This window comes from Petaurus breviceps, unplaced genomic scaffold, assembly GCF_028583685.1.
Source record: "Petaurus breviceps papuanus isolate PSGF00001 unplaced genomic scaffold, PetGlider_PUasm1.0 191, whole genome shotgun sequence".
Taxonomy (NCBI): domain Eukaryota; kingdom Metazoa; phylum Chordata; class Mammalia; order Diprotodontia; family Petauridae; genus Petaurus; species Petaurus breviceps.
The window spans coordinates 3,650,816-3,664,329 of record NW_027185811.1 but is presented as its reverse complement, the minus strand read 5'-3'; the positions used below and the strand labels follow the sequence as shown (position 1 = coordinate 3,664,329).

The window sequence follows — 13,514 nt, the reverse complement described above, 5'->3', positions numbered from 1 at the left end:
AACAGGGTTAAGTGACTTGCCTAGGGTCACAGAGCTAGTGTCTGAGGTTGGGTTTGAACCCCAAAAAGATGAGTGTTCCTGACTCCAGACCTGGTGCTCTATCTACTGTACCTAGCTACCCAGTAAGAAATAAAAATGTCATTTACACAATGAGACAGTAGGGTAGAACAATAAGTAAGGTCCACAACTAATTTTTCTACCCTACTGCTTCATTATGTAAAAGTGACCCTGAAGTATTTATACACTTTGTCAGCAAAAGTTGGCTCAGACCTTTTATGTTAAAGAATAGGGTTTGTTGTGTTTTTTGTTTGTTTTGTTTTGTTTTTTTTTGCTTTTTGGAGGGGGGAAAGCAGAGCAATTGGGATTAAGTGACTTGCCCAAGGTCACAGGTAAGTAAGTGTCTGAGGCCCGATTTGAACTCAGGTCCTCCTGACTCCAGGGCTAGTGCTCTGTTCGCTGAGCCACCTAGCAGCCCCCTAAAGAACAGTTTAATTGAAGTTTGGAAAAGCTATCAAAGGATTAGTCAATTAGAGATTTTTTTTTTCTGGTCATATCAACTCATTACAAAATAATGACACCAGTTTCAGTCTGCATTAGGGGAAGCATCCATGCTGATTCTTGGAAGTATACAGAAAGGTATTGTACTTATCTTCATCAGCTATGCTCTCTTGATCAGAATCAGTATTAGGGAACATTCATTTTTCTTAGAGATCACAGATCCATGATGATTTGTATTTGTATTAAACCTCCCATTTCTACTGGATTTCAATTCAATCAGGCAAACAAAGATTAAACTCTCAATATGTGCAAGCTATTATGTTATCACAAAACAGGGAAACAAAGTCAAAATTAACAGCAATTACTGTCCTCAAGGAGCTCTATTCTACTGAGGGGTACAGCTAAGTAATGACAAGGTAATTTCAGGAAGGAGAACACTAACAACTAAGGGGAGAAGGAAAGGGTTCCCTTGGAAGAATTCTTGTGGAGATGAGCTAGGAAAATATTTGAGGAATGGGAAACAAAAAACCTATAGAAAGGCCAGGAGGTAAACAATGGGAATCGTTGTTTCCATTCCACAGACAACAACTAGGAAAGTATAGTGTGTGGAATCAAGTAATTTATAAGTTTGGAAAAGTATTCAAGAACCAGACAATGAAATTATATAAATGCCAAGCAAACAGGAGGTTGTATTTTATCCTGTCGTTGAAGATTCTTTTTTTCTTTTTCTTTTTTTCATTGAAGATTCTTGAAGATGGCAGGGATATGGTCAAATAGGAATTTTAAGGGTGACTATTTAGGCAATAATGTGGAGGGTGAGTTAGAGAGAGAGACAAAAAGGAAGGAGTCTGATTGGGGGCATTGCTATATTCCAGGTGAAAAGTGATGAAGGCCTGAATTGGGATTGTGTTCATGAGAGTTGAGAGAAGGGAACATGGAGGAATATGAGGCAGAATCACTGAATTAGTAAGTGACTGCATATGGAGAGTGGAGAGTTGAATGACTGAGGTTGCCAAAGTGGATGACTGGAAGAATAGTGGTGCATTCAAAGGGAATTGGTAAGTCTAGGGAAGAGGTGGGAGAGTATGATGAGTCACATTTTAATCATGTCATATTTGAGATGCCTTTGGGACATGTAGGTGGAGATATCTTACAGCCAGTTGGAGGTATTTAGTGCTGGGAAAACTGGAAAGTGATCTGGCAGAAACTATGTATAGACCAATATCTTACACCATTTTACCCAGATAAAGTCAAAATGGATACATGACCTAGACAGAAAGGGAGATATTATAAGTAAATTAGAAGAACAAAAACACATTATCTATCAGATATATGGATAGGAGAATTTACCAATAAATAAGAGACAAAAAACATTGTGGGACATAAAACAGATACTTTTGATTACATTAAATTAAAAGGGTTTTATCCAAATAAAACCAATGTAGCCAAGATTAGAAGGAAAGCAGAAAACTGGGAATTTTTATAGACAATTTCTCAGATAGAGTACTAAGTCAAATTTATAAGAACATTAGTCATTCCCCAATTGATAAATGGTCAAAGGATATGAACAGGTAGTTTGTGGAAGAAATCAAAGCTATGTGTAATCATATTTTAAAATGCTCTGTAACTATTGATTAGAGAAATGCAAATTAATGCAAGTCTGAAGTACAAACCTATCAGATTGGTTAAAATGATAGAAGAGAAAAATGACATGTTGAAGGAAATGTGGAAAAATTGGAACACTAATACACTGTTGGTGGAACTGTGAACTGATCCAACCATTATGGAGAACAACTTGGAATTATGTTCAAAGAATTATAAAACTGCGTATAAACTCTGACCCAACAATGCCACTGTTTCCCAAGGAGATCAGGGAAAAAGGAAAAGCACCAGTATATTCTAAAATATTTATAGCAGCTCTGGAAATTAAGGGGAATGGCTGAATAAGTTGTGTTATATGATTATAATGGAATACTATTGTGCCGTAAGAAATGACAAGCAGGTTGATTTTCCTCTTTGAGAACAAAGTACGAAAAACAACAGAAACATGGAAAGACTTGCGTGAAATAACTCAGTTAGACAAGCAGAATCAAAAGAACATTGTATATACAGTAACAGCGAAGAGTAACTGTGAATGACTGAGCTATTCTAAGTAATGTGAACATTCAAATCAATTACCAAGTACTTATGAAGGAAAATGCTATCCAACGGCAGAGAAGGAACTGTGTATCTATATCAAATGTAGGTCTTTTCTAATATGGTGTTAGAAGGGAGGGAGATAGACAACTCAGAACTCAAAAAAAACCCCCAGACTTACATCAGAAAGATTAAGATAGTATGTATAGTTAAGGGTTATCTGCATAGAAATAAATGAATCCAACGAGCACTAAGGAGGTCACCTAGAGTGGAGACATGGGTTGTTGGCCCTTTGTTCTCTGAGGACCAATGACAATATAAGGATGATGTCTTGACTTTTGTACAAATTAGACTCAAGTGAGGCAGAGCTGTGCAAAGTGGTCAGCCTCCCTCTCCAGAGCAATCAAAGTCCTATAGCAAGATAAAGCCAAGATGGTGATGGTCCAGGATGCAGTGGATGACCTTAGCCTTTCTAAGCCTCGTTCTCATACCTGTTTGTCTGAAGCACCACCCCTTCAACAATTAAGGGACAGGTAAGAATTGAGACAACAGATGGAATATGTTTGGTTGCTTATATTTTATAAGATATTTGGGGTCTTGGGAGCTAGGAATTTTTCCTGAAAGCTAGAACAATGTACTTTTTGCCCTGTGCAGTTTTAATTTGATTTCTTGAAATATAGGGCGGGCTAGGTGACACAGTGAATATAGCACCAGCCCTGGAGTCAGGACACTTGAGTTCAAATTCAGTCTCCGACAATTAACTCACTAACCCTGTGACCTTGGGCAAGTCACTTGACCCCAATTGTTCTGCCTTCCCCCCAGCAAAAAAAAAAAATTATTAAAAAAAAATAATAGTGGAGACATGGAAAGATAAGGTAAAGGAGCAGTCAGGAAGATGAGGATTATCAGAAACCAATGGAGGGGGAATACTAGAAAAAGGGATCACTGAATGTCAAAAGTCTCATAGGTCAAAAATGACTTGAGAAGGCCATCCCACTTAGCAATTGTGATCACTGATAACCTTGGCTGAAGTTTGTTGATGTTGGGGTTGGAAGTCAGCACACAAGGGTTGAAGTAGGAAGTGCAATTAAAATTTCTTTAAAAAGCTTGAAAGGAAAGGGAAATAAAGGGTGTTAGCTAGAGGGGTTAAATGTAAGGGAGAAAAATGTTTATAAAAGGTAGTCACTGGATAAGGAGTTTGAAGAGGGAAGATCCCAGAGATGTTAGACATCAAGGGTACAAGTAGTTTGGCTTCAAGGGCCACCTCTCAGGGGATTGTGGTCTGAAGTAAAGAAGGACCCATTCCCTATGTCTTAGCAGTATAAATCCCCTTCTCCATAATATGAAAGGATTTAAAGGACCTCAAGAGTTCATCTAGTTCAACAGCTTGTTTTGTGAAGAGGGAAACTGAAAAGTGATGGATGACTTTCATGGCCCTAGCTACTCATGGCAGAAATAGGACTTTTCTAGTTTTAACTATATTTTATGGTCATCTCAATTGATAAGCCCACCAGAGAGCACTATCTTCCATCTAAGAACCAGGCACTCAACCTGTCACACCAGTGTCATTCACCAATATTCAAAGTTAAATTGGTAGGAGCATTCAGGGAATAGGGAATAGCACAGTACACTTCAGGACTCAGATGTCATTTCAAAGACTAGACAGAAATCAAGACTACTTCAAGTTTCCTTAAAGCCTTTAATTTCATAGACATGATGGAAATTTTTTTACAGAGACACATGGAAAACTTAGACATGATCAGTTTTGATAGTGTAGACAAACTAACCAGATAGCTAGCTGTACTATCAAAGCTGCCTTCATACCAACACTGTACCTTCTCAACAGTTGCCTAGGTAACAGGTAAGCTAAGTATGTTTAAGCTGATGAGTTTTGGATGTGACATGCTGCAGAGCTGTATGGAAGGGGTAACTAATACTCTTCTCCTTCCTCTTCACCCTCTCCTTCAACAGAATCCACACCAACCTCCTCATAATCTTTCTCCAGGGCAGCCATATCCTCCCGTGCCTCAGAGAACTCTCCTTCCTCCATGCCCTCCCCCACATACCAATGCACAAAGGCACGCTTGGCATACATCAGATCAAATTTGTGGTCCAGGCGAGCCCAGGCCTCAGCAATGGCTGTAGTGTTGCTCAACATGCACACAGCCCGCTGTACCTTGGCCAGGTCGCCACCAGGAACCACAGTGGGAGGCTGGTAATTGATGCCAACCTTGAAGCCAGTTGGGCACCAATCCACAAACTGGATGCTACGTTTTGTCTTGATGGTGGCAATGGCAGCATTGACATCTTTGGGAACCACGTCACCACGGTAGAGCAGGCAGCAAGCCATGTATTTACCGTGGCGAGGGTCACATTTCACCATCTGGTTGGCAGGCTCAAAGCAAGCATTGGTGATCTCTGCTACAGAAAGCTGCTCATGGTAGGCTTTCTCAGCAGAGATGACTGGGGCATATGTGGCCAGAGGGAAATGGATACGGGGATAGGGCACCAGGTTGGTCTGGAATTCTGTCAGATCAACATTCAGGGCACCATCAAATCGGAGAGAGGCAGTGATGGAGGACACAATTTGGCTAATAAGGCGATTCAGATTAGTGTAGGTTGGGCGTTCAATGTCGAGGTTTCTGCGACAGATATCATAGATGGCCTCATTGTCAACCATGAAGGCACAATCAGAGTGCTCCAGGGTGGTGTGAGTGGTCAGAATGGAGTTGTAAGGCTCCACTACAGCTGTGGAAACCTGAGGGGCTGGGTAAATGGAGAACTCCAGCTTGGACTTCTTGCCATAATCGACAGACAGACGTTCCATCAGCAGAGAGGTGAAACCCGAGCCAGTCCCACCACCAAAGCTGTGGAAAACCAAGAAGCCTTGAAGACCTGTGCACTGATCAGCCTATTGGAAAAGAAAATAATAGCAAGAGTCAATTTATGCTATACTATATTCTTACCCTATATGCTACCATTTATTTTTATTTCCTGCTACCAAAGTTGTAACCTTTGGATTGTGGACTATGAAGAAATATCTCAATCCATACTGAGCTAGTAAAAGCTGCCCCCAGTCTACTGAGGCCAGTCCATATAACCAGCTGACCTAAACTGATCTCTATCTATCGAGTTTATTAAAGGAACTATTAGCTCCAAATAAAATGTCTCTAGTTTCCTTCAGAGGAATGTCAGAAGCACAGCCATCACTAAGTACAACCACATCTGCCTAGGCATAGGGAAGAATCCTAGGAATCGAAAGAAGAAATGTTGCTTCCTTGGTATCAGACAATAGGCCACAAAACTGAAAGATTTTTCTCTTCCTAAGGCAACCTCAAAGGATTCTTGTTTAATTTGTAGCTATATCAGGTCCAATACTCACTTTAGGATAATCAGAAATTCACAAGGCCCTAGCTATAAAAACTGACCAGTTTAGCAATATTTCTTAATTCAAAAATGTCAAACCAATATGGATACTATTATGGATATTTATGACTCATTCTCAACTACTGGGATTTACAATTGTGTAATTATCTTAACAGAATTAGAATTTTTCAGGAACAAGAAGAAAGGACTTCAGAAGTCTACAGGCTTCTACCAGAGAGGTTACAGTTTGTCAGGAATATCTGACAAAAGATCAAAGTCCTATCTCTAAAGAAAGCTGGCTTAGCACAATTATCCAGGTCACCTGTTCTAGTGAGATTTGAAATCTTCTGTTCAGTCTGACTGTTGAGTAAGTCTAAGAATTCACTTATGTATAACCATAAATAATTCCTAAGATTGCCAAGTTTCTCTATTCTTGACCCATCACAAGTATTAGGATTAAAATTTATTATTCTATTATCTTTATATTTACCAGCTTCCGAATCCTGTCTAGAACCAAGTCGATGATTTCCTTGCCAATAGTGTAGTGCCCACGGGCATAATTATTGGCAGCATCTTCCTTCCCAGTGATCAGTTGTTCAGGATGGAAGAGTTGGCGGTAGGTTCCAGTACGAACTTCATCTGGGGGAAGAAAGATATAAACATAGTTATGGTCATGGGAAGGAAAAACAAATGACATCTCAAGGACGTCTTTACTGCTAATGGCTAGACTCACCAATTACAGTTGGTTCCAGATCTACAAACACTGCTCTGGGGACATGTTTGCCAGCTCCTGTTTCACTGAAGAAGGTGTTGAAGGAGTCGTCTCCTCCCCCAATGGTCTTGTCACTTGGCATCTGCCCATCAGGCTGAATACCATGCTCTAGGCAGTACAACTCCCAGCAGGCATTGCCAATCTGGACACCAGCTTGGCCAACGTGGATAGAGATACACTCACGCTGTGGAATAAGAGTAGAGAAAGCCAACTTGGTAATGGGTCTCATTTCACAGAAAAACCTGCAGGGTCTTGGTACTAATTGCAGGATTTCCAAAGTTCTCATAACAAAATGAATTTATAAAACATTTTAGCTTTCCAAAGATTTAAAAAACTAAATAGATACCAAGGAGTTCTAGGAAATATTTTAAAATTCATTTTATGGGAGTTTATATGGCAGGGAAGGGGAAGAAAAAATTGTCAGATATCAAATTTTGGTTTCATTTCATCAAATTTGAGTTCCCTGGGACCACCTACTTTCTCATCAATAAGACACAATCCTACCTGGGGGCTTAGTACTTACTACCATTTCTCATTTTTACTAAGTAATGGATTTTCTTTTGACTTCATATTGGAATCAGCATCCCCTCTCCCTCCTCATACAATAATTCTTTTTGGTAGGTGACACTATCCTGCCATTTTCTTTACACCGTTCTGTAACTCGGCCCAACCCTTTCCTGCTGGCCAAGAAGTTTCACATCTCTGCAGTAGGCAGCCTAAAGATGAAGCTTAGTCACTGCTTCCTGCCTGTGCACATGTCCAGCCTCCCACCTCTGCAAAGGAAGGCCAGATTTGTGAGCAGCAACCAGCACAGACAGGAAGCAAGGATAGAATTGCAAAGAGGAAATGTCTGGCCCTCAGACAGGAGGGGGGAGGGGAAGGAGAGAAAAGAATGAAGGCGCCACAGCAGCAATTGCACCTCCCTCGTCCCCATACTGGCAACTAAACAACCCAGGCAGTCCACGTCTGCAGAGGCTTTGGCCTCAGCCCCTCCCACTTCTCTGGGGAGGTTCTCAGTCCCTCCACATCTGTCCAGGGCACAGCAAGGGGATTATCTTCGGCCCAGATCTGGAGCCAGATCCTATTTCTGCTCTCTTAAAATCCCCCACTCCTGCTTCTGCCCTCTCCTCCCACCACCTGCTCCCACTCACATTCCTAGCACAGAGGAAGCTAGGGAGGCGATTCAGGGAAGAACAGATGGCCTTCCTGCCATTAGATGCCATGGTCTTTCCAAGGGATGGCCTGGAATGGCAGCAATGAACTTAATCCGGCCTGGGCCCAGGGGCACACAGGTAGGGAGGGGCCTTGCCATACCACCTATGCTAAGTTTTCATCAAATTATGTTTCTTAAAAGTTGAAAGAAAAAAAAAAGCTGGGCACCACCCCTACGCCAGGGGCGGATCTTCCCCTCCCCCGGACTGCGGCTAGACTGCAGAGCCGCAGTCCGGGGGAGGGAGGCCGGTACCCAGGCGGGAGCGCGCTTTACGCAGATGGGTGGCGCGCTCCAGGGCGCGCGACTGGTTTGGTCTGTTTGGTTCTTCCCGCCCCCGCCCGAAAGCGCGGGGAGAGGCTGCGGAAGCCAGAGTGGAGGCGCGAAGACTACGCCCGCAGGCGCGCACGTCGGAAGGAGGGGAGGGAGAGGAGGGAAGGAGGGCGGGGGCCTGGGCGCGCGCGGGAAAAGACACCGCAGCCAGTGGCCAGGGCGGAAAGAGCGCGCGCCCCACCTATCCATGCAAGTCTGGGGGTTGGGAAAGCTCCACGCCGCATTGCAGTCCTAGCGTGGGTCTGAGCATGGAAACGGGGCCGCCCTTCTTCTCCTTCCCTTAGTCCAACCAGACCTTTTGCCCAATAGCCCAGCTCTAGCCAGAAACCCCCGCCGAACATCCTTCAGCCTCAGTCCTTCCGCCATTCGCATCCCCCCTCCTCCCCTCCCTTCTTCCTCCTGGCTCCAGCTTTGAAGGAGCACGAGGCCTTCCAGACCTAACTCCCAGTCCCAGTCCTTCCCGTCCGACCTAGAACCCAGCCCCAACCCAGCCCTGGCCACTCACCATGGTGGTTAGTGGGTTAAGCAGCGACTAAGACGGCAGGAGCAGGGATACGCGGGTTCTCGTTACAGCCCCCGACAAGCTAAGAGTCGAGGTAAGTAACACACTGAGCCGCGGGAGGTGCAGGAGCCGCTTATATAGCAGCCCCGGGAAGGGGCGGGGATAAAACGGCCCGACTCTGCAGCTCCTCTTTCTATGGGCTAGGCCTATGCTCCAGTCTTCCACCCAGGCTAATACGCTGCTGCTGCAAAGGCGGGGGACCCCGCCCCGAGCCCTGGAGCTGGAATCGTAATCCCACCCCCCACTCCAGCTTTGATGGAGGGAGGCACCCTCCCTTTCAGTTCCTGATGAGCTCAATTCCTTTATGGCTCAGAGACCTGGACATTTTAAAAGATACACCAAATCAAAAGCACCGAACACTCTGTGGAATTCCTGAATTTATAACAATTCAGTAAGCACCCTACCCTCAGACACTAAAGCTCTTAACTCAGTAAGGCCAAACCTTCAACCATCAGAAAAGCCTAGACTGAAGGGAAAATAAGCCTGCAAAGCAAACGATATATATGAATATAGCCCTTGCCTATGTAGTTCATCTGTTGTACCCCATTTCCAGTTTCTCTCCTGTCTTGCGTAATATCTAACACTTTCTCCCTAATCCCCCTCCCCTAAACTGAGATCTTAGATAAAGGCTTAGTTCCATCCTGAAATATGAATTTTATTTATTTTTATTTTTTAAAATGTTTTGCATAGCTACACATGTACAAATGAAATATGAATTTTAGAAAATATACCTAGTGCTGAAAGAACTTCATCCTTAGGCAGAAGGCTAGACTCAGAGCCAAGAACCAAGTGATTTTGCTAAATCACAGGTCTCTGCAGCCTGTTCATCTAACTCCCACTCAGTAAACTCCAGGGATTAGTAACTTCAAGATAAAATGTAAAGTCGTTTGTCATTTAATTTTCCCCCCATTCTAGTTCCTTATCCTTCTGGTGTTTCTGTGCTTTATTTTCTTCAAATATTCTATGATCCAGCCATATTGGCCAACTTGCTGGTCCTCACATATAACACTCCCATCCCCCATCTCAACGTCTCACCACTGCAAAACTGGCTATTCTCTGTGCTGGGAATGTTTTTCCTTCTTTCCTCCACCTTTCAGATTCCCTGACTTCCTTCAAGATTCAGCTCATACACCACCTTCTATCTCTGTTTTCCTACCCAGTTGCCTTTCTTAGTTTATTTTCCATTTACTCTTTTGTGTACCTAATTATCAGCTCCTTGAGGGCAGGGACTTTTTAAACATTTCTTTGTATTTCCAGCACTTACCCTAATGCTTGGCACATAGCGTGAAGTTAATAAATTCTCCCCCCCCCTTTTTTTTTTTTGCTTTTTTGGAGGGCAATTGGGGTTAAGTGACTTGCCCAATGTCACATGGTTAGTTTTTTTGTGTTAAGTGTTTGAGGTCAAATTTGAACTCAGGTCCACCTGACTGCAGGGCTGGTGCTCTATTCACGGCCACCTAGCCACCCCTAAGCTTAATAAATTCTTATTGATTGAAGTTCATATTCCATGTGTGGATGGATATCTTCTGGGTATGATGGATGCTCCATGTGTGAGATCCTCTAGGTACATCTCATCATCTCTTATTCTAGAACATTGCTATGTTGGCATGTTTGAATTTAGCGAAGTTTCTGGGTTGCTAGATCTCTTGTTGGGACACTCCTATCTTGTCCACCTTTATGTCCTCAGTGTTTGGAGTTAGAATACAGCCAACTTTTCATAATCATAGGACCCTAGAAGGTAGAAATCCCAAATTAGTGGTATTTCTCTGGGCATAATAGTTAGCAAATTTGCATCTATTTCTCTGATCCTCATAATTCAGAGTTGTTGCCCTCTGAGGTGAAAAATAGTGTTCCCATATTCTCATCTCCATTTAGCTTTGTCCTAGCTCTCCTCAGTACCTTTTCCCCTTTCCCCCTCCTTTGCATTGTGCTCTCTGAAACATCTACTGATTAGCAATTTTCCTTTCCTCCTAGATTTCTTATTTCACTCTTTCCATTTGGGACTCACAGAACCTTCATTTTTCTAGAAGACTGATTCTTAGCTACTGTTTCCAATACTGGTTGTTTTTTCTCCTGTGCTATCTGCCATGTTGGGCCAGGAGAAGTTGTCATTTTCCTTGCTCTCCATGGCTACTAGCAGATCTTTTTTCTCCTATAATTCAGTAACCGTTTTTCCTTTTAAATCCATTGCATCTGCCTGTATTACCCCACCCAGAGCTTGATTGATGGGATCTACCAGCCTCCAGGTCACTTTCCTTTCTTTCTCAAGTGTCTGGATCATCATTATTGGTTGCACCCCAACCTCTGCCCTTGTATTTTGATGTAGGTGTTGATGTCCTCTCAAATCCCTGCCTATCCTGTTCATCAGTGACACTCAGTGGAAGTCCTGGATCTACATTTTTCCACCTTAGCCAGCCATAGAGAGGGTTATACCTTAACTTCCACCATCACCCATAATGGTTCCATCTCCATGATTCTGAACTCTAGCATTCCATTCTCTGATTACAATTTTCTGTCTTTTTGAAGTAGGTATTTGTACAATGGCTTTACCACTGTGGGGAGTGGAAGAGGCCCCCAGAATTCCTTATAGGAGGAAGGGATTGATGGAACACTGGGAAATGACAAAGTCTACATGCAGATGCACAGATTTCAAGGTTCCTTATTTCCTTTTCCTTTGATATTAAGAAATACTTTCTGTCTGCTATTTCAAGATGCAAGCAGCAGAAGGATTCATAGCATTCAGATTGGGCCTCCCAGTTTGCCATATAGCTGTATTGCAGTAGATTTTATTTTTTTTTTTATAGCAATTGGGGTTAAGTAACTTGCTCAAGATTACACGGCCAGTTTTTGTGTGTGTGTGTGTGGGTGTGAAGTATCTGAAGCCAGAACCGATCCTGGGTCTCCCGACCGGGGGCCGGTGCTCTTACTCACTGCGCCACCTGGCTGCCCCTTATAGTAGTAGATAATCTGTGGTGATGGTGACCACAATCAAAACCAGCACCAGTGGGTGTAACACTTGTCCCAAGGTGTGAGACTCTCTCCTTATTGGTGGAGAAGAATGACTTCTGGAGTTGATGAAATGCAAGAGAGCATCAGTTCTCAGACAGTCCTTCTTTGGGGACTTTGGGGGCTTCCCCCTTCAGGACTCTTCAGGGATTGGGACTGGTCAAGTTTCATGTTTTCTTCCAGTATTGTTATCTTCCATCTTTGAGAGGTAAGATGGAAGAGGCCAACCCCACTTCAGGTTAATGAATAAAAAGACTGGGAGGACCTGAGAGGAGCAGGCAGCCTTAGTCATTTTTCTGTTTCCAGCTTGCTACTCTAGAGACTTTGGGGAATTTCCTTTGGATGAGATCCAGGACCATCTCTCTTGAGTTACCTTATTCCCAATGGGAGAGCTCTGTCATTCTGTGTTACTGTTCTGCAGATCTCTGTAAAGCCATTTTTTATGTAATGTGAATGAAACGAAAGCAGGAGGAGGAACATGCAGGCAGGGCCAGCCATGTGAGGGCCTGGCCAGAACTAAAAGGAAGAACGGGGTGGGGCAGGAAGACACATGGGGTTTGATGGGGACACAGACAGGAGAGGAGGGGTGGAGATAGACAGGCAGTAGCAGAATACTGATAGCAGGAAGACAGGTGCGGTTGGGGAGGGGCAGCAGGGCAATGGTCTCCTCTCTCAGTTCTAGAAGTCTCAAGCCAAGCCCCAGATCTCGCTGCCACTGTGGCAATAGCAGTGGCAGTCTCTCTTAATGTCCATTCCTCTGCTTTCACTTGGAGGGTTTTTGGTTTTTGTTTGTCAGGGGTTGGAAGGCTACAGCAGCTCCAATACTGTCGGAGTATCCACTGAAAGTTTGTACTATCTAGTTTTATTGCTGTGCACCAATCTTTTTATTCTTCCTCGATTCACTTTTTCTGTCTTATTCTCCTAAGTGAGTATTCCAGACTTTACTCTTCTCTCTTCATGCTCCAACATCATACCTGTCTGTTCTCCCTCTCAGCAAATGTTTTGTTACTTTTTTGCTGTGAAAATTGAGTTCATTTTTGAGTTCCCTCATTTTTTTCCTCCCCTCCCCCCCACATAACTTCACTCTTCCTGTTCTCCAGTTTCTGAGATAGAAGTGGTTAAGCACAATCACTCTTACTTGTGCCAGCAATCCCATCCCTTTCTATCTGCTTCAGAATCTTGCCCAAACATTCCTTCCCTTTAAACTTTAACACTTCGTTGTCTACTGGTACCTCCCTCATTCCCTACAACCATAGTGAGATCTGTCCCCCTCCTGTTTGAATGAAATATGCAATTGGAAGGGTGATGTTTGTTTAGGGCAAAAGGTCTCTTTAATTTTGTAAAAAAAATTATGAAGCAGAAGAACATCAAAAAGGTAATATTTCCATATGAGAAGATGGCCAGAAAAAGGATTGTCCATGAAATCATGAACATGTCATTTTTAATTCTTTCTAATCAAAAACTCCCTTCCATTCTCCCTCCATTCCCATTAAGAAAGCAAGAAATGCAAAATCTCTTGTTACAAACATGTATAGTCAAGCAAAACAAATTACTTAATTATCCATGTCCAAAAAAAGTCTCAGTTTTCGCTCTGAATCTATTACCTCTTTGTCAGGAGGTGGGTAGCCTGT

At 43.1% G+C, this 13,514-nt stretch overlaps 1 protein-coding gene across 1 annotated transcript; it reads right to left on the bottom strand.

Moving 5' to 3' along the window:
* Positions 1 to 4,316: 4,316 nt before the first annotated feature.
* LOC138164679 (tubulin alpha-1B chain) lies at positions 4,317 to 8,980 on the bottom strand. Its single transcript, XM_069092621.1, has 4 exons — positions 8,821 to 8,980; positions 6,734 to 6,956; positions 6,491 to 6,639; positions 4,317 to 5,545 (listed from the first exon to the last, which is right to left on the bottom strand). The coding sequence occupies exons 1-4, from the start codon at positions 8,821 to 8,823 to the stop codon at positions 4,565 to 4,567; spliced, it is 1,356 nt and encodes a 451-aa protein (XP_068948722.1). The 5' UTR covers positions 8,824 to 8,980; the 3' UTR covers positions 4,317 to 4,564.
* Between the last annotated feature and the right edge of the window lie 4,534 nt (positions 8,981 to 13,514).

What these genes read in the sequence shown, in the direction of transcription:
- LOC138164679 (XM_069092621.1), bottom strand. An exon ending in TCTGGAACCAACTGTAATTG is followed by an intron (nt 6,640 to 6,733) that starts GTGAGTCTAGCC and finishes TTCTTCCCCCAG; the next exon opens with ATGAAGTTCGTACTGGAACC. An exon ending in TAGACAGGATTCGGAAGCTG is followed by an intron (nt 5,546 to 6,490) that starts GTAAATATAAAG and finishes CTTTTCCAATAG; the next exon opens with GCTGATCAGTGCACAGGTCT.